This window comes from Periplaneta americana, chromosome 11 (genome assembly GCF_040183065.1).
Source record: "Periplaneta americana isolate PAMFEO1 chromosome 11, P.americana_PAMFEO1_priV1, whole genome shotgun sequence".
Taxonomy (NCBI): Eukaryota; Metazoa; Arthropoda; class Insecta; order Blattodea; family Blattidae; genus Periplaneta; species Periplaneta americana.
The window spans coordinates 169,136,945-169,163,072 of record NC_091127.1 but is presented as its reverse complement, the minus strand read 5'-3'; the positions used below and the strand labels follow the sequence as shown (position 1 = coordinate 169,163,072).

General features: G+C 35.6%; 1 protein-coding gene across 1 annotated transcript in view; it reads left to right on the top strand.

Annotated features, from left to right (window-relative positions):
• LOC138709583 (kinesin-like protein KIF20A) overlaps positions 1-26,128 on the top strand; it is a 90,522-nt gene that overhangs the window by 58,310 nt on the left and 6,084 nt on the right. Inside the window, exons 20-30 of the mRNA XM_069840465.1 lie at positions 1,180-1,275; positions 2,424-2,519; positions 2,945-3,040; positions 3,454-3,549; positions 4,799-4,894; positions 6,395-6,449; positions 10,615-10,759; positions 13,863-14,025; positions 17,011-17,178; positions 19,124-19,180; positions 23,591-23,659. Coding sequence (XP_069696566.1) covers positions 1,180-1,275; positions 2,424-2,519; positions 2,945-3,040; positions 3,454-3,549; positions 4,799-4,894; positions 6,395-6,449; positions 10,615-10,759; positions 13,863-14,025; positions 17,011-17,178; positions 19,124-19,180; positions 23,591-23,659 — 1,137 coding nt within the window. The remainder of the gene's footprint in view (positions 1-1,179; positions 1,276-2,423; positions 2,520-2,944; positions 3,041-3,453; positions 3,550-4,798; positions 4,895-6,394; positions 6,450-10,614; positions 10,760-13,862; positions 14,026-17,010; positions 17,179-19,123; positions 19,181-23,590; positions 23,660-26,128) is intronic.

Below are 26,128 nucleotides of genomic sequence, written 5' to 3'. Positions count from 1 at the left end.
GTGATATAAACAGTACTCCGTTTTAGTTCGTTGTTAAAAGCAAGATCAACAGAAGCAGCCCCATCTAACGATGTTAAAAACTGGCAAACACTGCCACCAAGTGCTTACAGTGTTTTAAAGTGTCCTATAACGTTTTATATTCCTCTGATTATATTTATAGTTCTATATCACTTTTAAATAATTTTGAATCTTTTAAATTGTACTATATGGACTGCAAATGATTTTAACTTAATGTAACATGTGTATTATAGACCAAATTAGGTTAAGTTAGAGCAATTCACTTTAGCAAGATCCGAAAATCATAATAAGTTCCATACCATAAGGCAAGGTTTTCATCATAAATGTTTATTTAACACTCTACATCTGAAGATGATACAAATGTATCGAAAACGTTAATGTAAATTATTAACTTTTAAGATAAGCAAAGGTGGCACAGTAAATAAATAATTATAGTCAAATATTAATAGCTTATCGGCATACCACAATATGAAATTAATAGTAGTATGTTTACTGAATATCTAGCTGAATATTTTTAAATTAAAATTTGGTGTATAATAATGCCATCTCGGTAGTTCAATTGGTACAGCAGGGCTTATGATGATGACAGGCCAGTGTTCCTGAGCATTTTTTGTGAGCATCTCCAATTCCCATCCATTATTTCACCATCACTCTCCATTTCAATAGTATTCACTCAACTTTCAGAACTGAGATGATCTCCATCCATTTGGGTGTCTGATTCACGTTATAAGTTACAAGGTACATTTTTATATATTCTGAGTTCCTAATTTTCACATTTTAGAATTCCGAAGATATAATCTAAAAGTTTTAAATTGTTTTCATATGTAGCCATTGCTTCAAAGAAAATGGTTATGCTTATTTTTTTAATTAAATACTATTATAGTCACAATCATGCCATGGTATGAAAGAAAAATTTCACAACCTCGAGCGGGAATCGAACCTGCGACTTCTTGGTCTCCGGTCAGGTGCTCTACCACTGAGCTATCGAGTTCGTCTCACGCCAAAGGCTCGGAATTATCCTTTCATACTGGCGACTCTGTTATAGAGTACTGTCCATAGCGTCTGATCTAGTCAGCACTGCTTATGGCTGGAAAGAAACTTTACAAATGTAATCTTCATGTAGTAGATGAAGATTGCTTATTTTTTTTATTTCAATTTCAGGAGGCTCAAAATATTGACAAGAATGAAATTAAAAAATGGAAGGAAATGTGTGAAGCTCTGCAAGTGGAAAATGAAGATCTGAATAAGAAACTGAAGGTAAATAAAACTAATAGTATGTTTGTACTGAATGTGTATCTAAATATTGTTAAATTAAAATTTGATGTATAATGATGTCACCTTGGTAGTTCTATTGCTACAGCAATGGCCTAAGGTACGGTCACACGTCGCTACTTTTGCAGCTCTGCAGTACAAAAAACTGTGCAACTCTTGTACTGTGACGTGTGAACAACGGTGCAACCCGAAAAGTAGCGGCTGCCGAACCTGCTGCCCGCTACTTTTCCATGCTGCAAGCAGCTTAAAAGTAACGACGTGTGAACAGGGTTCTCAGGGTTGCAGCCGCAGCATTTTTGATATCGGTTTTGTTGAAACTTTTGCTGCGGTTGTGACCAGTGTTGCCACCCAAATGTGCCAATGATACTTTTATTGTTTGGATGTATTTTAATGTTAGATGTGATGAAAATAAATTATTTGTAACAGTTATTAAATGCACAACACAGTCTGAGCATATTTGCTGACGATATAATTCACTTTTTTAAAGTAAAAATAATGTCAATTTCTGAATACTAGTTAGGACAGAAAAGCAAATAATAGATAAGTAAGCTTTCGCATGAGTTTCTTAATAATGCGAACATAACCACAAAATGTATATTGAGAAGTCAACACGGAGATGGGAACCTGCAGCATGACTGCGGCTGCAAAAGTAGCGCCTTGTGTGTGAACAGACTTGCGACCTCCAGTTGCAACCTTTGCTGCACTCGGGTTGCGCAGCACGAAAAGTAGCGTGCAGCGTGCTATTTTTGGCTTACGTGTGAACACGACACTCAACTTTTGCAGCTGCAGTACAAAAGTTGCGCTGCAAAAGTAGCGATGTGTGACCATACCTTTATGGTAACAGGCCAAAGTTACTGAGTATTTTTTGTGAGCATCTCCAATTTCCGTTTATTATTTCACCATCACTTTCCATTTCAGTAGTATTCACTCAACTTTCAGGACTGAGATGACATCCATCCATTTGGGGGCCTGATTCATGTTATAATTACAACGTACATTTTTAGATATTCTGAGTTGCTAATTTTCACATTTTAGAATTCTGAAGATATAATCTAAAAGGTTTTAATTGTTTTCATATATAGCCATTGCTTCAAAGAAAATGTTTATGCTTATTTTTTTTATTTCAATTTCAGGAGGCTCAAAATGTTGACAAGGATGAAATTAAAAAATGGAAGGAAATGTGTGAAGTTCTGCAAGTGGAAAATGAAGATCTGAATAAGAAACTGAAGGTAAATAAAACTAATAGTATGATTGTACTGAATGTGTATCTGAATATTGTTAAATTAAAATTTGATGTATAATGATGTCATCTTGATAGTTCCATTGCTACAGCAATGGCTTATAACAACAGGCCAAAGTTACTGAGTTTTTTGTGAGCATTTCCAGTTTGCTTTACTATTTCACCATCACTTTCCTTTTCAATAGTATTCACTCAGCCTTCAGGACTGAGATATCCATCCATTTGGGTGTCTGGTTCATGTTATAATTACAACTTATATTTTTAGATATTCTGAGTTGCTAATTTTCACATTTTAGAATTCTGAAGATATAATCTAAAAGCTTTTAATTGTTTTCATATATAGCCATTGCTTCAAAGAAAATGTTTATGAACAATAAATTTCAAAATTGGCCTATTTTTTTATTTCAATTTCAGGAGGCTCAAAATGTTGACAATAATGAAATTAAGAAATTGAAGGAAATGTGTGAAGCTCTGCAAGTGGAAAGTGAAGATCTGAATAAGAAGCTGAAGGTAAATAAAACTAATAGTAGTATGTTTATACTGAATATCTAACTGAATATTTTTAAATCAAAATTTGGTGTATAATAATGCCATCTCGGTAGTTCAATTGGTACAGCAGTGGCTTATGATAACAACAGGCCAATGTTCCTGAGCATTTTTTGTGAGCATCTCCAATTTCCACCCATTATTTCACAATCACTCTCCATTTCAATAGTATTCGCTCAACTTTGAGGATTGAGATATCCATCCATTTGGGTGTCTGATTCATGTTATAATTAAAACTTACATTTTTAGATATTCTGAGTTGCTAATTTTCACATTTTAGAATTCTGAAGATATAATCTAAAAGTTTTAAATTGTTTTCATATATAGCCATTGCTTCAATGAAAATGTTTATGCTTATTTTTTTATTTCAATTTCAGGAGGCTCAAAATGTTGACAAGGATGAAATTAAAAAATGGAAGGAAATGTGTGAAGCTCTGCAAGTGGAAAATGAAGATCTGAATAAGAAACTGAAGGTAAATAAAATTAATAGTATGTTTGTACTGAATGTGTATCTGAATATTGTTAAATTAAAATTTGATGTATAATGATGACACCTTGGTAGTTCAATTGCTACAGCAATGGCTTAAGGTACGGTCACACGTCGCTACTTTTGCAGCTCTGCAGTACAAAAAACTGCGCAACTCTTGTACTGTGACGTGTGAACGACGGTGCAACCCGAAAAGTAGCGGCTGCCGAACCTGCTGCCCGCTACTTTTCCATGCTGCAAGCAGCTTAAAAGTAGCGACGTGTGAACAGGGTTCTCAGGGTTGCAGCCGCAGCATTTTTTATATCGGTTTTGTTGAAACTTTTGCTGCGGTTGTGACCAGTGTTGCCACCGAAATGTGCCAATGATACTTTTATTGTTTGGATGTATTTTAATGTTAAATGTGATGAAAATAAATTATTTGTAACAGTTATTAAATGCACAACACAGTCTGAGCATATTTGCTGACGATATAATTCACTTTTTTAATTTTCCGTATTGTAGTTTCAAACAGGAGGGTTGCCAACATTGATTACGTGAATATGCTGTTGGTTACCATTTAAGTATATAGGCGCTTTTAAAAGCTTTATAGTAAAAATAATGTCAATTTCTGAATACTAATTAGGACAGAAAAGCAAATAATAGATAAGGAAGCTTTCGCATGAGTTTCTTAATAATGCGAACATAACCACAAAATGTATATTGAGAAGTCAACACGGAGATGGAAACCTGCAGCATGACTGCGGCTGCAAAAGTAGCGCCTTGCGTGTGAACAGACTCGCAACCTCCAGTTGCAACTTTTTCTGCAGTTGGGTTGCGCAGCACAAAAAGTAGCATGCAGCATGCTACTTTTGGCTTATGTGTGAACACGACACGCAACTTTTGCAGCTGCAGTACAAAAGTTGTGCTGCAAAAGTAGCGACGTGTGACCATACCTTTATGATAACAGGCCAAAGTTACTGAGTATTTTTTGTGAGCATCTCCAATTTCCGTTTATTATTTCACCATCACTTTCCATTTCAGTAGTATTCACTCAACTTTCAGGACTGAGATGATGTCCATCCATTTGGGTGTCTGATTCATGTTATAATTACAACTTAAATTTTTAGATATTCTGAGTTGCTAATTTTCACATTTTAGAATTCTGAAGATATAATCTAAAAGGTTTTAATTGTTTTCATATATAGCCATTGCTTCAAAGAAAATGTTTATGCTTATTTTTTTTATTTCAATTTCAGGAGGCTCAAAATGTTGACAAGGATGAAATTAAAAAATGGAAGGAAATGTGTGAAGTTCTGCAAGTGGAAAATGAAGATCTGAATAAGAAACTGAAGGTAAATAAAACTAATAGTATGTTTGTACTGAATGTGTATCTGAATATTGTTAAATTAAAATTTGATGTATAATGATGTCATCTTGATAGTTCAATTGCTACAGCAATGGCTTATGACAGTATTTCTCAAACTATGGTCCGCAGACCACCTGTGGTCCTCGAGTTCTGCCCTTGTGGTCCTTCAAAAAAGACAGAAGAAAAAATAAAATTCAAACGAATTGCATATTGCACTATAGCAGGAAATCCCAGAGTTTGGAAATGGCACATGGCAGTTGCCTTTCACTTTTTCTACCAGTACTAATATTTAATGAAATTTCTTACCCTACCTGTCTACCCACTTCCCACTCTACTCAGTAACAAAAGAGGAGGGATTTAAAGCACTATGAACGTGGCGTTTCTCACCATCTTTTCCTGCATATCTGGCACTGAGCCTGTAACCCTGCCAGGGACTACCCGAATTCATAACAGAGGACCAAAGTACCGACACTGTCTGCAGATTGAAATGGTCACGTACTGTACGTCATACACCAATAATAGAAACTTGCCAAATTGCATCTTTACTTGTTGAAAATCGGTCATGTTTCTGTATTAATTTTTATTTGTTTTTCCAGATGACTATAAGAAATTTTAGACTCTGCCTCTTTTAAAATCCGACAGGTTTACTTTGTACACTTGTGTGTTTTGTGTGTAAGTGCCGTTTCAATTTCGCGGGTTTCATACACTCTTTTAAAAGCACTTCTTAACAAACAATCCACTCTCTTTACCACACCAAGTAAATCCAAGTTCTTGTCATATTTACCAAAGTATATTTTCTTTGAATAGCTACCACTAGGACTAGATATTTCTTTAATGGCACTATAATTAATAACTTTCTTCACACACACAGCTTCCAAACTATTATCACTGCATAAATGAAACGTATCATGTTACTTTCTTACAAAAAAAAATCCGGGTCAAAGCCAATTTTCCATTGTTTATAATGGGCACTATTTAACAGAGACATGGACAACTACTAGCGTTTACCACATAAGAAGGATTTCAAATGACTAACTGCTAACAGGCAAGCGATGAATCAACACTGCACAGAATTTCTTATAAGTTATTTGTGATTGGCTACAAAAAATATAATTACAAAAGTATTGTAATTAATTAATCCTACTTTAAAACATAAATAAACTGGTATTAAAATATGCTACAAAAATGATAAATTTGCTTTCGGAGGGAGCAAGAGTAAGGTGGTCCACGGAACTGTTCTGACTTAAAAAAGTGGTCCCCACTTCAAAAAAGTTTGAGAAATGCTGGCTTATAACAACAGGTCAGAGTTCCTGAGTATTTTATGTGAGCATCTCCACCATTTATTATTTCACAATCACTTTCCATTTCAATAGTATTCACTCAACTTTAAGACTGAGATGATATCCATCCATTTGGGTGTCTGATTCATGTTGTAATTACAACTTACATTTTTAGATATTCTAAGTTGCTAATTTTCACATTTTAGGATTCTGAAGATATGATCTCAAAGTCAACAAAGCAGAAGGAAATTAGCCAGAAGGGTGAGTATTCGCTAATTACTAATTTTTTTCATCCTTGAATCACTAATCTCGCTAATTAAAATTGAATAAGATTCTCACTACCATAAAATGTGGAATGTATTGTTTTCTAAGCAAAAATTCTTACTGTATACAAACATGTTTCAGTTTTCAAAACATATATGTAGTTTTCAAATTGAATACTTAGGCATCTGCTTCACTGTTCAAATAAATCTCTGACATAATATGTATTGTAACCAGTTATTTCATACACTGGCAATCACAAAATGTGCTGTACATTGTCCCAGAATGCATATAGCTATTATCTGTGCATTTTGAATTGCCAGATCAAGGTCACGTACAAAAGTACAAACCACTCACGAGCAGTAGCGGACGGTGGGTTTGAAAGTTGGGGAGGCCAAGACGTGAATGATGAGAATATAAAAATATAAGGCCTGTGACGTACCTCATTACCAAGCACAGAAGTTATAGGTTTTAAGAAATTAAAATCAGGTTTTCCAATATATGTTTTAGGATTTTAAATCTTATGTTTAGGAATTTATATGATTTTACGGGGAAAAAATAAAAATAAGCAACATACTATTAATATATTACAACGGCTTGGTAAAGATTGCCTCTCTTTAGGACACTGCAAGTCCTAACCTACGAATTAGGTCTTTTTAGGGCATACTGAATTTAAGAATGTTATGCTTTGCTACATAAAACGAATAAGAAAAGCAATATTTCGAGAGTAACGAGATTGCAACAAAATTGATTCGAACCTAAGAATCCGGGGCTTGCTCATTACTATTACATAGTCTAATTTTACAGCAAATTAACTCGACGATCCTCTTTCTTCACAAACCGATCAAATAGGTCACAACATACTGAACAACTGCTACTAGAAGAAGCTAGAGACAAATCTGCATTTGTTTCTAAACTCTCGATATATTTAAAATACTGTATAAGTAAATACATCTCGTAACACAAAAGAATAAAGTAACAAGAACACCCGCAAACAAGAGAAAATCTAACATAAATGAAAACTTTTATGCAGGGTGAGAAAACTAACAACACGTAACTCAATTTTCTAAAACCAAGAAGAGAGAAAGAGAGAGAGCTTCCCAATACAGCCGAAACCAGCCGTGACTATAAGCAGTACAGTTGTTAGCGGTGGGTAGGACGTCTCCAAATCGGCTCCCCTCGCGCGTTCTAGTCAAGTTTAAACACTCTTCTAACCAGCTATCTTATTGGTTGAACTGCTGTTGTCATGGTTACTGGGGAGTAGCATCATGTAGCCGACTCCTCTCTCCCGCTCTCGCATAGACACTGCAGGCTGCTAGATGTCGACTATACAGGTTACAGCGCTATCTGTTATTTTTCAGTACGAATTATTTGTACTATCTAAGTATAGCGAGCGGGCATCACCAACTGGATGTGGTCGACTTTACGTAACTTACTGTACATCTTAGTCGTAGTGAATAGTAAAATTAATATAAAAGGAAAAATGTTCGTCATTTGCTGTAACTTGTCTGTAATCTTAATTCAGCTGGAATTATTACTGCCATATTGTGTTCTGGTAAAATATTAGGGGAGGCACAGCCTCCCTTGCCTCCCCTGAAAATCCGCCGCTGCTCATGAGTCACTGAACTGAAGCACTGGTAATTCTGGCCATCCCAGCTGACTTTAGTTGAGGAAAATGATCAAGGATTGGGATAAGCACACATGGCAAATGCAGTCCATTGCTTGACCTTGCGCCGCGAATCCTATGACAATTACAGTTGGGTTCAGACTTCCTGACAGGGATATGTTTACTTACATTGCACTAGCAGTGCTGTGTGTATATAGAAACAAAAATCTACACAAAGTGGTTCACATTTTATGGTTCGTTAAAAATAACAATCGTCTATTTAGAACTTTTGAGGAAGTATTTCATCAAGAACAGTATATAAATATAGTTACCTAATTCGTCTGATCCCTCTAACTTCTTTTGCTCTGACTTATTATTGCAATATCCATCTGAGATGCCGATAATTGTTTTTTAATATTTCTAGTTTATGGGTTAGACCCCTTACATTCCATGCGACTATATTTATCCTTGTCCATTTTCCTAATTGTTTATACTTAGGGTTTGCTGAGGTCATGAAGGGACACTAGAATTGAGTTTTTGGCCAAAATAGTAAAAATATCTTTTGTTTTTTTAAATAAATTGTTACCTTATACATTTGTTAAAATTCTGTCCTATAGTTAGCCCCCACCCACTGTTTCTAAAAGCCTGGTGACCATTTTTTAAATTCTACTGGCATGTCTTTTAAATCTATCACACCCACTAAAAATAGTTTTTGGTCAATAAAAAGGTCTCTAGCAGCTTCCATTTTCTCCGATTTACATGAAACTTCGCCAGAATACTTAGCATACTACAGTACACAAAGTTTTGCAAGGAATCAGCTCTTCATTGGAAACTTTTCATGATATTAATTTTTAACTTTTAAAAATTAAAGAAAATTATCAAGCAAAATTTATGATCTATACGAAAATTTTTATCTCGTTAAGGAAGTTTTTTTGATCACGCGATGTGATTCCTTCATAGAAAATTTTAAAATTCAACAACAATTTTGAAGCCATCAGGGGTATTTTAAATTTATGCTTAAATTATTCATTCATAGTGTTCTGCCCAAGGGCAGGTCTTTCACTCCAGACCCAGTATTCTCCAGTCTTTTCTATTTTCTGTCTTCCTCTTTATTTCCTTATATGACCCATATATCTATCTCGCATCTTCTTCTGCCCCAAACTCTTCTCCTGTTCATCATTCCTTCCCGTGCATCTTTCAAAAGGCAGTTTCTTCTCAACCAGTGACCCAGCCAATTCCTTTCCCTTTCCAGTTTCATTATCATTCTATTCTTCACCCACTCTTTCCAACACAGCTTTGTTTCCTATTCTGTCTGTCCATTTCACATGTTCCATCCTTCTCCACAGCACAACACTTTTTTTTTGACACCTGTGGAAGACATTTTGCATAGAAGTTAGACACTGCGGCCCCTCGAAGAGTAGGTCATACTGTAAATAAGGGTAAAATTTGTAAAAAAAAAAAAAAACACTTTGTAGAAAAAATTCCTACAAATAATGTAAATTACTTCATATTTTTTCGGATAATCCACCAATCGGTTAATAGCGTGATGGAAAATCAGGGTTCTACTGTAGTTGTATTACAGTATAATTTCTTTTAGCTTTCAGTTAATCGAATAAAACACATTTCATCAGTTAATCAGATTTTAAAATTAATCAGTTACTCAGTTGAATTGAAATGCCTGTTATTATTCGGTTGAGAAGCTTTTGTCATCTAGTCTGCTGTCAAAAAATCTTAAAGTTAGAATTTATAAAACAGTTATATTACCAGTTGTTCTGTATGGTTGTGAAACTTGGACTCTCATTTTGAGAGAGGAACAGGGATTAAGGGTGTTTGAGAATAAGGTTCTTAGGAAAATATTTGGGGCTAAGAGGGATGAAGTTACAGGAGAATGGAGAAAGTTACATAACGCAGAGCTGCACACATTGTATCCTTCACCTGACATAATTAGGAACATTAAATCCAGACGTTTGAGATGGACAGCACATGTAGCACGTATGGGCGAATCCAGAAATGCATATAGAGTGTTAGTTGGGAGGCAGGCAGGAAAAAGACCTTTGGGGAGACTGAGACGTAGATGGGAAGATAATATTAAAATGGATTTGAGGGAGGTGGGATATGATGGTAGAGACTGGATTAATCTTGCTCAGGATAGGGACCAATGGCGGGCTTATGTGAGGGCGGCAATGAACCTCCGAGTTCCTTAAAAGCCAGTAAGTAAGTACTTAGTTGAATTAATCAATTAAACCAATAGCTCTAATAAAAATACGCAAAAGCATTCCATTTGTGCTCTGTTAAGGATGTACCGTGACAGTTATTTTCAGGGAATGCATGTGCAACACGAAACTTTGCTTTGCAGGACACCTGAGCACAGATCAGAGATAGTGTTAGCATGTACTACCTGTCAACAGCCTGCATATTGCACTCATTGTCAGTTGATATACACAATGAAATTAACAATTATTTATATAAAAAATTTTCAGATTGTTATCCATCAGAAATAAATGCAGTACATACATAGTGTGGCATACATTGAGAATATGTCCACTTATTTTCTTACAGAAATTCAAGAACTCAATTTGCAGAAGGATGATTTGGAAGAAAAGCTTCATTCTGTGGAAAAGGCTCAGAAGAACACCATCAAGGAAATGATTAATGCTCAGAATTCTGCGGAAGAGCAACGTAAACATTATGAAGAAAGTGCTTTGTAAGTCACAGATTCCACTTTGTGCTATTAGAGGCTGGACTGTTAGATGATGTAACTTCAGAATAATTTTTCATTTATTTTATAAAAGTACAGTAGAGCATCGATTATCTGAATACCGATTAACCAAAAGTGTTTCAGACGGCAAATTCAAATTTGGGCACAAGCCATGTTGAAGTTCCACTATACTAAAAGCCAGGTTATGAACCGACTAAACTGGAAGCAATGTTCTGTTTCTCTCTTTCTGAGCTCTGTTGCCACATAGTGGCGCGAGATTCAAAGCATGTTCAGAGTTTGTCACCGATATGTTTAAAATAATTGTCGTAGCTGTGTTTTCAGTTATTAATGTAATTAAGTATATAACGAACTCAAACATTTCAGTTAAGGGTCATTCCACAATAAGTGGTCCTGTGACTAACACTGTATTTCGTTATTGTTTACTCAGTAAATAATAATATTGCATTGAGCTAATATGAAATTAGTAGCAGATTTTGAGCTGGATAAAATTAAAAAAACAGGACATGAATATATTTATTAGTTTTAGATACATAACATTCTGAATGTCCTGTGACTAACGAAACTTACTGTGGAATGACCCTTAAACGAACAACGATTCAATAATAATAATAATAATAATAATAATAATACAGTTTTAACTAAATATATCACGATATATTATAGTAATTCTTATTTTATTTTGAGTTGTCGTTATAAATCGAATTTACTATTCAGCTACTTCTGTACATCGACGATAATAATAATAATAATAATAATTATTATTATTATTATTATTACTTACTTACTTACTTACTTACTTACTTACTTATTTACTTACTTACTTACTTACTTACTTACTTACTGGTTTTTAAGGAACCCGGAGGTTCATTGCCGCCTCACATAAGCCCACCATTGGTCCCTATCCTGAGCAAGATAAATCCAGTCTCTACCATCATATCCCACCTCCCTCAAATCCATTTTTAATATTATCTTCCCATCTACGTCTCGGCCTCCCCAAAGGTCTTTTTCCCTCTGGCCTCCCAACTAACACTCTATATGCATTTCTGGATTCGCCCATACGTGCTACATGTCCTGCCCATCTCAAACGTCTGTATTTAATGTTCCTAATTATGTCAGGTGAAGGATACAATGCGTGCAGTTCTGTGTTGTGTAACTTTCTCCATTCTCCTGTAACCTCATCCATCTTAGCCCCAAATATCCTCCTAAGAACCTTATTCTCAAACACCTTTAATCTATGTTCCTCTCTCAAAATGAGAGTCCAAGTTTCACAACCATACAGAACAACCGGTAATATAACTGTTTTATAAATTCTAATTTTTAGATTTTTTGACAGCAGACTAGATGACAAAAGCTTCTCAACCGAATAATAGCAGGCATTTCCCATATTTATTCTGCGTTTAATTTCCTCCCGAGTCATTTATATTCGTATTATCATTATTATTATTATTATTATTATTATTATTATTATTATTATTATTATTATTAATTCATATAATATATCAATAAGCAAATATACAAATTTAAAAGGAAAACTCGAGCTGGCTGAGCCATTGTTTAAAATAAATAAATAAAAGTATTCGGACACTATTAGATTTACTATTAATTTAAAGTGCAATATGGAAATCAGAACAATTAAGTTACAAGCAGTGCCTCAGCCATTTGCCATGATGCTTCTTCTACTGATGTGATGATGCCTCCAATTACACTTATTGTTGGTAATGGTTGTATACAGACAAAATAATTTCTCTTTCTCTCCAGACTTAAAAGCCTGCTTCCTTTTTGTATCGTAGCACTCGGGAAAATTCATTATTCTATTCAAGTCTATAGTTCTGTATATACTGAGTGTTCATTTCAAAGTGTGTCATGACGTCACTGTTGTTGGGTCACCGATTTGAAGCGAGTTTCAGCTTATATGTTAGAGAAGTTGCCTATTATTTAAGGCGTTCTTCAATCTGAACTTGAGAACGTGTACGGTATAACTTGAACGTCGTAGCAACAGATGGCGGTCTGTACGGTCTGTGTGCTACCATAACCTCTTTCGAACTGTGTTTTGCGCCGGCAAGTCGTACGCAGGGTATTTGTTATCATCGGTTGCTTACGGTAACATTCCACAACACAAATCAAATGCTCCGTGTCCATGTTGACCGTCGAAGTTAATGTCAACAAATACGTAAGTAATCGTCTTAACCCTCTCCCCTTATCCCGACAGTACGTATTTCCAAACAGTTCACATTCCTGCTACTACCAGCGTTACCGTACGTATCGGCACGTACTCTTCAGAATGAACGCCGTACTTGCTAGCCAACTTCTCTGCCTCTTAGATTATACACCTGAGCTGCGGAAGTGTAGGAAGATTGAATTCTCTAGGCTCATCAGCTAGCCACATGACGGCATACAGCGAGCCATGACACATTTTGAACTGAACACCCAGTAGTTCTTGATAACACTATCAACAATATTAGTAATTAAAATTATTGTTTTAAGAAAGCACGAGCTAATGACGCTGGTACGAAATGCGACTCGTAATGCACGTGGTATTGCAAATGAACTGGGAAGTTTGGCTACACTGTCTCCGTGATCCCATTGCCAGATTTTCGTTAGCAGACTACATTTGCACGTGAGGTCCAATGAAAAGCTCTGTTCTCCTTTTCCTCTCCACCCCCCATACTCAACGTGTCATCGCTGCACAGGCTACCCCTTTAACCTGCACTTTCCTCTTGCCCACCCAACTACTTCCTGTTTAGTCGGTTCATAACCTGGCTTTTAGTATAGTGCTGTTTGCGAGATTTGGCTATAAAAAACCAGTCTCAGCTCTGAAGCGAAAAATAATTTTGGACTTCTTTTCCTAAACTGTAGGCTTACTTTAATGACCATTTTGAATTTGTCTAGTCAGTTCTCTGTTTTATTTGTAAGACGTGTGATACAAAATATATACATGCACAGTTTTGTGTTTAATAAGTGTTTCTTTGTTTCGTACTGCTCCTATGACATGGTACAATTTGTTTTTGTAAATGTTCGGTTATCCGAACACCTCCCGAATTTAAGAATCCAGGGCATGTTTGTTCTAATTCTTTGATTCACATTGCAGAGAGATGCAGAATGAGATTTCAAAACTGAAAACACAATTGCAGTCATGCATAGATAATGCTGACTTTGTAAGGTCGTTGAAGGAAGAACTACAAAACAAATCGGAGAGGTACAAAAATCTTGAAGAAGAAAATGAATCTCTGAAGAATGCCCTTAAAACACAGGTACCTGTATAACCAAATGCAGTATTAATTTTTATTTTATCATTGGCGATAGTATTGTAATGTTGAAAAGAAATCCATGTCGAAATTTTCGCGAATCCTTATTTTTAGCATATTTGATGCTGGGAAAGTTAATTTGGGCTTTCATCCAAAGTTATTTCTGTGCGCAAAGGCGAATTTTGTTCATATTCAGTATCTACGAATCAATTTATCTAGTATGCACATTAAATATATTAATTTTAGCAAAGAAAATAAAAATAGACTTTTAATTGAAATCAAAAACAAAACATGACAATTAAATCTAAATCCATCATAATGATGATTTTTGTTCTTTTTGTTGTATAAGTCGGAACTGTCCAATATGTTAGGAGGCTCTCATGCTTTGTGGAAATTATTATATGTAAAGTTACATGTACTTTTCTTTGCTAGTTTTTCATACACCAATAGCTCCCAGGTCTAGATAAGTAGTCATCCTGAGTGAAGAATACCTCATTATTATGGGATGTGTATCCATAAGAACATAATGGTGTAACAGACCTGACTGACTGGACTAGAGTAATTATGGAATAATATTTAAGGAAATATAAACTCAGACATAAATGAAGTTTTGATAATATCAAATGTTACTTTAATTTTTTCTCAATTACATTATTAAACAAACCTTTGTCTGGACATAATCATGCTCCATTTTAAAATCTTAACTAGTATGGACACAGCATTTTAGCTCTTACTATGAGAATTTTATTTTATTCTCGTGAAATATTTCACATGAAGGAAATAATTCTTGCGACGTTTACTACAGAGCGTTCGCCTATGAGTGAGGCCAGGAAAGCGGCATGTACTGATACGCCGCTTTGTGCGCGCAGTTGTTGAGACACGCTCGACAATCAAGGTCGACAAGTTATCAGTTGTGAGACAGCTGTTGCAGTATTTAACACGTACAGTGCAGTTTTTTGACACAGTTGCTTAAATATTCAGCGTGTGTGTAAAATTTGTTAACAATGCAAAACGCAAAATTCACGCTTGAACAGAGAGTTTTTATGTATGATGCATATGTGAAAACAGAGTCATGTAGAGAGGTGCGTAGGCCATTTGAAGTGAAATATCCGGGTGCTCCAATTCAGGGTAGAGAAACTGTTAGACGTCTTGTTAACAAATTAAGGACAACAGGGTGGATAAATGCTACAATTCCTAAGCGAAAACGAAGAGTATTGACGGGAGAAAAAATTGATGAAATCAGTGCATCATTTACACGCTTTCCTAATAAATCTCTAAGACGTGTTTCACAGGAAGTTAGTGTTTCAAAAACATCAGTCTTTATTGCTGCTAAACTTTTAAAATTAAAACTCTACAAAGTATAGTATAGAAAGCGGAAGCTTACGGATAGACGATTCCCGAAGCGACACCATAGGCAGGCCGCTTTCCTGGCCTCACCCGTAGGTGAACACTCTGTACATTAGTATTGAAACTATTCACTATTAGGAATTTATAACTCTATCGTTATAAATGCAATAATGGGAAGGGTAAGAATTGATGGACGTCATTTGTTATACAAATTGTGCAAATGACCCACCTACCATTGAGCAATTAAAATTTACCCAACGAGATTGTACAATCAATGACTCTGTGACCAGAATTAATTAAGATCTAGCATCTGCAGCTCAATGGGCACAAATATTTGGACTCAGACTAAATCCAGACAAATCACAAGCTATAATAATGGGCCACCAACGAGCATTAAACAAAATACATCTAGCCACTGTATCAAATACAAAAATAAATAATACTACAATTACATATAGTAAGACAGTAAAAAATTTAGGGGTATATTTAGATTCAAATTTAAATTTTCAAAGTCAAGTGACCTACATATGTAAGAAAACTTTTTCCATAATTCATTCCCTCAGACACTTAACCAACGTTTTACCTCTCAGCCTTAAAAAGAACCTGATCCAAACTTTAGTGATGCCCCACTTTGATTATTGCGATTCTATATTCACGAATCTAAATACTGATCTTGCCCATAGATTACAGCGTGTTCACAATATCTGCGTTTGTAACATTAGAAAATTCGATCATATAACACAGTCACTAGAATTGTTGTCTTGGAGTCCACTCAAAGAAAGAATATTCTTCAACTCTCTCTTATTACTATTTAAAATCATCCACACCTCCACACCCTCTTACCTAGCATCTCGTTTTGTTTACCTTTCACTACCTCGAACCCGGAACATGTACCTTCTCTCCATTCCTCTGCACAGAACATCCTTCTACTCATCATCTTTCAGCATATCTATTCCACGCCTCTGGAATTCTCTCCCTGACCATGTCAGAGACTGTCGGACAATATCAAAATTCAAATTTAAATTAAAAAATCACATTCTATGTCGTGGAATTGCTTGTTGAACACCTGTAAGGTTGCGCAACTTCGCCTTAACCCATGACATATAGTAAATATTGTAACTATGCTGTTGTAAAATTGACAATTAATATGTAATGTAATTATTATTATTATTATTATTATTATTATTATTATTATTATTATCATTATTATTATTATTATTATTTAGTTATCAGTATCATCATTGCTATCTCTGTTTTCTTTCTTTTTTCTTGTATTAGCTCGATGAGAGCTCTATATTCTTCTTTTGACTCTGTTGACCCTCTATAGGGCTTTATCTTAATTTGTATTATTTTCATCACTGTTTGTATTTCTTTTTTGTATTTATATGTGCTATCTGGTAGGATGGAAGAGAAGGCCTTATGGCCTTAATCCTGTCAGATTAAATAATAATAATAATAATAATAATAATAATAATAATAAATTGTGTTGAAAACTAGAATAGACTTCAGTTCTCTTTCATATGCTTTACCGATAAATGTGACTAGTTAATTTTTTTTACTCTTTGTTATTGTATAATGGAAAAGTAGGCATATGTGGCATATTAAATGTAATTTCTTTTTTCTGTTTCTTCTTTCGTCGCATAGGATACTGAAATGGACCATTTTAAGGAAAATAGAGATGTGTTAATTAAGATGTATGAAGACGCGTTAAAGAAGGAAAAGGAAGAAAGGGAGAGAACAAAACGTGAAGTTCAACGATATCAGGAAATGTTCATGAAGAGTACTCCTACACCAAGTAAACGAGAGTATGAGGTAAGATTGAAGATTTATTCACGTGATTTCTTTTAATATTACAAATCAAGTGACGAGATCTGGCATGTGAGCTGCGCGACAGGGCAAAGGATGGCTGTTCAGAACGAGTTTGTTTCAATTTCGTTAATATTACACCAATCTACTGACACCAGTTCATTTGAACTAAAACCTTATCTTCACCCTCCTTACGCACTGCTGACATAGTCACAGCACATAAGGTCTCATGACAGGTCTTGCCCCCCTCAGCTGTACATTTGTTATAAAAACAAATCAGTAAGATGTAATAACTTAAAACTATGAGAAAGTTATTGCTTTCTCTACAGATAGGTGAGCACAACATATGGTTTGGTGTGGATTATGGGTTGATGAGATAGGCTAGTCTGCTGTTAAAAAATCTGAAAGTTAGAATTTATAAAACAGTTATAGGCCTACTACCAGTTGTTCTGTATGGTTGTGAAACTTGGACACTCACTTTGATAGAGGAACAGAGATTAAGGGTGTTTGAGAATAAGGTCATGGATGAATATATAATAGGATGCGAAACTTACTGAGTTTCCCATAACACATACTAGAGGCGCTGTTGTAGAAATTGACCTTGCTGCCATCTGTTTGTGGGAGAGACGTTATTACATCTAGCAGCGCACCAAGTAGCGAAAAGAGTAATTACTCCATGCATTTAGCAGCGCATCTAGTGAAGAAAATGTTAAACTGTGCAGAAAGTATTCCCTCCCACCCTCATCGATATTCAAAACTAACCCAATTTAAAATAAAACAATTACCGTTTTATTCCTCACAGCACATTCTACTGAAAATTCTTACCGGAACCAACAGAAAGATAAAAGAGACGATGTGTTTTACACTAACCGATTAAAATATAACCAGACAGAGACAAAAAATAAAGCAAAAGGTTAGATAATTGGGATTGTATTCTTTGGGTATTTATTGTACAGCGCAATGGAAAAGTCTGCAAGAACTACTTAGATAGTTCAATTTATTATATTACTACTACTTTACAATACATTCAACAGCACTATTTTTACAACGTCCATAAACATCACTGTTTAACATACACTGCTTATACACACACGTATCACTTTATGTTCACTTATTAGCAAGTTTCAGTCCGCCATCTCGGCTCCTCGACTCTCCCATACAGCAATATCTCGAACAGATAAATAGAGAACCCTGGGTAATGTACCCAACACGTATTTCTAATGTTCACCACCTATGACATTGGGCGCTGATCACCTTATTTCAGACCCCCAAAGCCAGATGGTGCTGACCGCAGTTTCGCATCCTATTATATATTTATCCCTGATAAGGTTCTTAGGAAAATATTTGGGGCTAAGAGGGATGAAGTTACAGGAGAATGGAGAAAGTTACACAACGCAGAGCTGCACGCATTGTATTCTTCACCTGACAAAATTAGGAACATTAAATCCAGACGTTTGAGGTGGGCAGGGCATGTAGCACGTATGGGCGAATCCAGAAATGCATATAGAGTGTTAGTTGGGAGAACGGATGGAAATAGACCTTTGGGGAGGCCGAGACGTAGATGGGAGGATAATATTAAATTTGATTTGAGGGATGTGGGATATGATGATAGAGAGTGGATTAATCTTTCACAGGATAGGGACCGATGGCAGGCTTGTGTGAGGGCGGCAATGAACCTTCGGGTTCCTTAAGAGCCATTTATAAGTAAGAATCTCCGACATGAGGGCCCCCCCCCCCCCATTTTAACATTCACCTTTGTAACCAAATTGATCTTAGTTTTCTCCTAGCCTGTTAACTCTGCCTCTACCCAACATTCCGCAATCAGTTAACTTTTATCCCTCAGCTGGGGCCTCTACTTCGAAGTCTGATTATGACCAATAATTTGATTCATTCAAAAAGTACATTAATTTTATAACATATGGCTAATTTCTATTCTTGATTGTGTTTGCAGAAGCGTGCACCTTTAAAGCCGAGGCCTTTTTTGGAAAACAAACAGAAACCTCGAGTTGTAAGAAAAGTTTATCATACAGTATAATAAAATTAAATGTTAACTTTATTATATGCCTATAATTTTGATAGTTTGGAGAATTATTGCAACTATTTTAGTATCAAACATAAAATCATGTTCATTATTATTATTTTTATTTTATTCATTTTTGTCTTAACAAACGCTTCCTTCTAGATGAAACAAAATTGGTCAATATGGTGAAGAATCGGTAGAACAGAGAAAAATCCTCTCTGGCACTGGGATTCGAACCTGGGTTTCCAGCTTTATGTGCTGGCACTTTATCCACTAAGCCACACTGGAGTCAAGTTCCTATGTCGGATTGAATCCCTCTCATTTTTAAGTTTTACTTACTGTGTTCCCCTTCGCTGGCCTACCCTTGTGTACTGTGTCACAGTATGTGTGACAGTAGACACAATGTGCACTCATTACAAGTGACAAGTGGTCGGGGTCCAACAGAAAACGGCACAGTCTTGAATCACAAAGTGATTACTTACGCATTATCATATTACTATGATGGAGTTTCAGTGCAGTAATTCTGCGTCTTCATATGGTGAAGAATCGGTAGAATGGAGAAAAATTCTCTCTGGCACCAGAATTCGAACCTGGGTTTCCAGGTTTATGTGCTGGTGCTTTATCCACTAAGCCACACCAGATTCAAGTTTTGATGCCGGATTGAATCCTCTCATTTTTAAGTTCTACCTACTGTGTTCCCCTTTGTTGGCCTACCCTCGTGTATCATGTAGACTCAGTGTCCAACTACAAGTACAGACATGCACTCATTATGAGTGACTAAGTGGCCGGGGTCCAACAGAACATGGTGTCTTCTTGAATCACAAAGTGATTACTATGATGTACCAGAGTTTGAGTGCAGTAATCCTTGCGTTTCCATATGGTGAAGAATCGGTAGAATGGAGAAAAATCCTCTCCGATACCCAGGATTCGAATTCTAGTTTTCAGCTTTACGTGCTGGCGCCACTTAAATGAAGACAGATAGAGTAGGGGGGAGGGGGGACAGTGCTAGTCGAAAGAAGATCAAATTGCAAATATACAGTAAAACCTCGATAAGACGTGCCCGCTTATTACGCTATCCCATGTAATACGCTTTTTTTGTCCGGTCCCTGCACATTTCATATATAACGCCTTTATAAAATACCCCGTTTGTTGCGCTCAAGTCCTGCATAATACGCTGTTTTTGTGCAATATTTTCGATGGAATTTTCAGCAATGTACTGTAACAGCAATGAAACATCTTGGTCATTGAACTCACTGGTGCCATTAACCTGAAAAGTATTGGTATTCGACCCTTTACCTGCGCATTTAAACCTTCATACTTCATACTTAGTATACCCCACCCTCTTGTTACACTCTTTTATTCGACTCCTTACCTGCGTGGTTAAAGCCTACATACAGTTACAATACCTCACTCGGCCATAATAGAATTCTGGAAATTTTTGCTGTGCAGTTTGTTGTCCTTAGTGTATTGAAGTGTCTGTGAATATCATTACAATGAGTGTTAAACGAAAAGCCTTTTCTGTGTCGGAAAAGTTGGAAATGTTACGAAAGTATGATAAGAACAGTACTCTTACTCAGAAACAACTCTCTGATGAATTAAGAACCCCATCATCGACATTAAGAACAATAATAAAAAGTCGCGACTCAATCACTACAGCTGCGATGTTGGAAAGATGTAATCGCAGGAAACTGAAGTGTGGTAAACATGAGGACTTGGAGAACACGCACACGGCAAACAACTACAAATTAATTTTTTTTTTTTCTCGAAAGAATTAAGTACAGTAAATGTCTTTGACGTACAGTACAGTAACTACATAAGGGAGTAATACTGTATTACCTTTCATGAATCATGTATTTCAATAAAGAAAAATGCTAATAGATACTGTATATAAGTCAAAATTAGTATACCTGCCTAATACGCGTTTTACACCCGGTCCCTTGAACAGCGTCTTATCGGGGTTTTACTGTATTTAAATAAAATTCATGCTAACTTGTACAACTTGGCACTAACGAGAAATAAGGACATACACTATCCAGATTTATTAGTGCTTGTTTTGCTTATGAATCATGCTCTCACATTATCAGTAAAAATTAATGTTTGATGCAGATGACTTCCTTGAAGGCCCTGGACTGTAGAATGGTTGGATTATAACTGACAACCCAAGTTTGAGATCTCTTCTCAACTTCTCAAACTTGTGTGAAAGAGTCCACCATTATGCTGAAGTAGAATTTCTGCCAGTTCCTTATTAGAATGAACTTGCTGAAAAATGTGGCACACTGTAGTCAAAGCTAATTGAGGTATTCCATATGCTATTTTGTAATGCCTGTTTTGAATGCTTCTATAGCTGCTTTATCATTTAAAATGCTTTGTCGTAAGTATACTGAAACTTGATGCTTATCTAAGCAAGAAATGAAGAGAACAGAAAGCTCACACAAGTAACTCGAAGCTCCAAAGTATCTAGGGATTGATAGAAATAATGATAGTACATTCCCAACCACTTGTAGTATAAAAAGAGAGCGTGTTATGCATTATCAGGTAACATATCGTTGGTTTACAAGCAAAACACAAAAGGGTTAATCCCTTTCTGCATACTGGGACAGATATGGCACATACTGGTTTTATATTCATATAACTTATAAGTAGGGAGCGGATTTTTTTGTGCTAAAAATTTAAATATATTTATTTTTTATGTGCTAAAAAGTACGAAAATATTTGCTAAAAATAAAAAATGTTTTTTTTTTAAGTATGACAAAATACCTTACTTAGCTTGAAAAAAAAATGTTACTAGGTATTCACCAACCACACTTGAGTGCTAGTAGTTGGCTGAGAATTGCAGTGAACAACAAAGGTCATCTCCAAATTCTCCATCACAAATGCATGCCGATTATCTCTGAACAACGACTTATACTGTGAAAACGATCATTCCACATCACAGGACGTCAGACGTGCATATTTAAAGAGAGGAATGTCACAAACACAAACACTGTCAATTTCACCTATAGGCACACCTTCCAATACTTGAGCAACTTTACACATTTTTTTATATCCACTGTTTTTCCCAAACACATTCAGGAATTTGTCCCTTAGTAATTGTGCTTCTGAACCTGGTAGCGAGTCTAGTTTAATTTCCATGGCACGCACCTCCCTGTTTCAGACAACAGGTTTTTCGATGTTTCCGGTTTTTCTATGGTGTCACACAAAAAGCTTAGATTTGTTAATAGGAAAGCCAAATCGTTTTTTAAATAACCATCTTTCAGTATATCTTGAAGGATATTGATTGACGAAGCCCAATAACAGGGAATCACAACAAAATATATTGCCTTACTTGATAGATATGAGCAAGAGGCGAGAGATTTGTTTAAATTAAGTAATGTTCACACCCGAGCTTTTATCTGTTGTGTTTCACAAACAAAGTGTGGATGAAATCATCTTCAGCAACAATAAACATTCCTAATTATGTGTTGCAAGATCTCTCCTCCTTGTCCATGTTAATTTATTCTCTAATAATAACACTGATATGCTGCCTAGCAGTTCTCAGAACTTGAGGCGATACTATTACAAGAATGGATACACCATACAGCGCTTAGAAACACGAAGCAACCAAACATTCTTAAAAAAAGATAACGTACTTCTGAGTGATATAATTGATTTAGTTTTAAAATATTTTAAAGTTCTTGTAAAAAAATTATTTAAGTAAAAAACTCCAAGATTTATATGTTTATAATAGATTTCCTGAAAATATCTATTTACATATTTTTTTTTGTGAAAATGTGTTTTTATGTGAAATAAAATTCGGGTTTTAAACTTGAAACTTCATGTTGGGAATTTTTAACTTTGTTAATTGTGTTTTATCACACGCAAAAAGAATATTTAATTACATAGGAATCCGCTCCTTACTTATAAGTATATAATATTTCAAACTGCATACTGGGACAGATATGGCACACTGTCAATAACTGGATTTGACCATATGTGACATCATTTGAGAAAAAGAGAACTACTAAAATTATTATTATATTATACCAGTCTGTGCAAAACTGTCCTATGCAGTAAGGGGTTAAGTCAAAAATATTACTTCTGAGAAAAAGACGTATATAATGTGCATAATATATGTGTATAAACTTAGATTGGAAAATTAAATACACATAAAGAGAGCGCAAATAGTGATAGTAGCTGACGCGCCCTTTTTAAACCCCACTAACTAATATACACATAAAGAGAAACAACTTACTAAAAATAATATTTTGAGGATTCAGTTTTGTCAAGAGCTTTCAGAACTAATTTTTCTCAGAGGTAATATTTTTTACTTCATGTATTTTTGCTTGTTAATGGACTATATACATGTTTGGAATGATTTAATTCCCTAAAATTTTAGCTTCAATCTACTTTCTTTTCCAGGAAAAAATTAGACTGTTGAAGGAAGAAATTGCATTGAGAGATGTAGAGCTCAAAACTTGCTATGTGAAGGTAAGCAGATAGATACAATAAAACTGAATCTTGTAACTTACCGTGCAGTTCATACTTCATGCAAAATATTTCATTGTGTGATGTAGTATGTTTATAATCTTCATCATCAATGAATAATCATACTTCCAATTCTAAAGATTATATCTGTTTACAGAAGAAAGAAGAAAAGCACTTCAACAGTGTAATCTTATTACCAGACAGAACTGAAGCTCTTCCCTGAATTTGTCTTCAAAATTTAATGTATTTCATCAAATTATAATAAGATTTAGCAAGTAATTAACTTTTGAATATAGAATTTGAGATATTTAGTCCATGGAAATTATCGTGCTACAAAACTTAGGCTCTTTAAGTAGTCCGTCCTCACTTAATTTGTCTTGTGCTTTCAAATTCTGTGATGATGTAGACAATGTTACTTTATTCATTATTGGTCCCGCGCCGTGGCATCGCGGTCTAAGGCATGCTGCCTAGGACTCGCGTTATGGAAAGCGCGCTGGTTCGAGTCCTCATGGGGGAAGAAATTTTCTCATGAAGTTTCGGCCAGTGTATGGGACCGGTGCCCACCCAGCATCGTGATGCACTTGGGGAGCTACGATAAGTAGCGAAATCTGGTTGCGAATACCAGCTGTAACGGCTGGGGGGATCATCGTGCTAACCACACGATACCTCCATTCTGGTTTGATGATCGTTCACCTCTGCTTCGGCATGTGGGCGTGAGGCCAGCAGCTGGCTGGTCGGTCTAGGCCCTCCACGGGCTGTAGCACCACGGATTATTATATTATTCATTATTGTGTTCGAATAATTTTGTTGGAACAGTATTGAAAATATTGTGTCCTTCAGTAAAGTTTGTACGTTCACAAGCTTTAGCTCTATACTGAAGTATGCAACTTGGATTTGAAACGATTTTCTAAAACTGAATTAGAGAAATGTAAACAATATTTTATACCTGTTCGGTCTAAAACTGGCTTTTTGTTTATTTTTATGCTTTGTTTTTTATTTTGTAACTCTTTATACTCACAATTGCTAGCTTACTTTTTCGCAAAATTATGCACATAATTGTCATCTTTGTGTGCATGTAAAATACTAAATTCTATTTACACAGATGTAGTACAGCAATTGTTCAATATTATGTGTATGAGAAATTAAATATTTGTTAAACTAGTAAAAATGTTCTATGAAAAGAAATTAGTAACTGTTGTTATACAGGATGTTTCTAAATTAGACCGATGAACTTTTGGATCAGATAGATAACCTTCTTTCAAACACTTTTCGTTAAGAAACCCATGGGCTTGGACACTTCGTTTCAGTGCAGGAGGGGTTTAATGTTACCACCAGTTTTGTTTACCCTGTCACCCGGTTTGTTTATTCCCTGAGCTCTGTACATTAATCCAATTTGATCACTACCTGTGGTTTATGAAGCCTTGTTGACTCTGAAGATCTTGCAACACGCATTGTCTGGGCAGTATCTGAAATCAGGGAAATGCCTGGCGTCTTTGCTAGGGTACAACAAAATTTGGCATATCGATGCAATGCTTGTCTGGAAGTCAATGGACGTGTGTTTTAGTGACGAGACAGTAAAGCAATGGATCCATATTGCTTATTTAACACTGAAGTGAGTGTTTTTCCATTTCATTCGGTTTGTTTTCTTTGTGTTTTTCTGTATGTTTGGGTCACTAAATTGTGTCTGTAACATTAATGATTTGTTTATTCATTTTTCACGTATCTAATTACTTCAATCTCTTCCTGTACGATCGAACCATGTAATGAGAGGAACCCCTCTTGCTCTGAAAGAAAGTATTGCAGCCCATGGATTCCTTAACAAAAACTGTTTGAAAGAAGGTTATCTATCTGATCCCATAGTTTGTCAGTCTAATTTAGAAACACTCTGTATATTATCTGATTGATATGAGCAACTATACTCGTCATTTTTCCCATATTCAACTTTAAAGTAAAACGTAAATAATAAAGATTGGAAAATCTTCTCCAAAATGTTTATTTAACAGTATGAAGAAAAATCAGTGATATGTTTTAAAAACGTGGCAATGAAGTTTTTTTGCAGTAAACTGAGTGAAGTGAAATTATTACTTACTTACTGGCTTTTAAGGAACCCGGAGGTTCATTGCCACCCTCACATAAGCCCGCCATTGGTCCCTAGCCTTAGCAAGATTAATCCAGTTTCTATCATATCCCACCTCCCTCAAATCCATTTTAATATTATCTTCCCATCTACGTCTCGCCCTCCCAACTAACACTCTATATGCATTTCTGGATTCGCCCATACGTGCTACATGCCCTGCCCATCTCAAACGTCTGGATTTAATGTTCGTAATTATGTCAGGTGAAGAATATAATGCGTGCAGCTCTGTGTTGTGTAACTTCCTCCATTCTCCTGTAACTTCATCCCTTTTAGCCCCAAGTATTTTCCTAAGAACCTTATTCTCAAAAACCCTCGATCTCTGGTCCTCTCTCAAA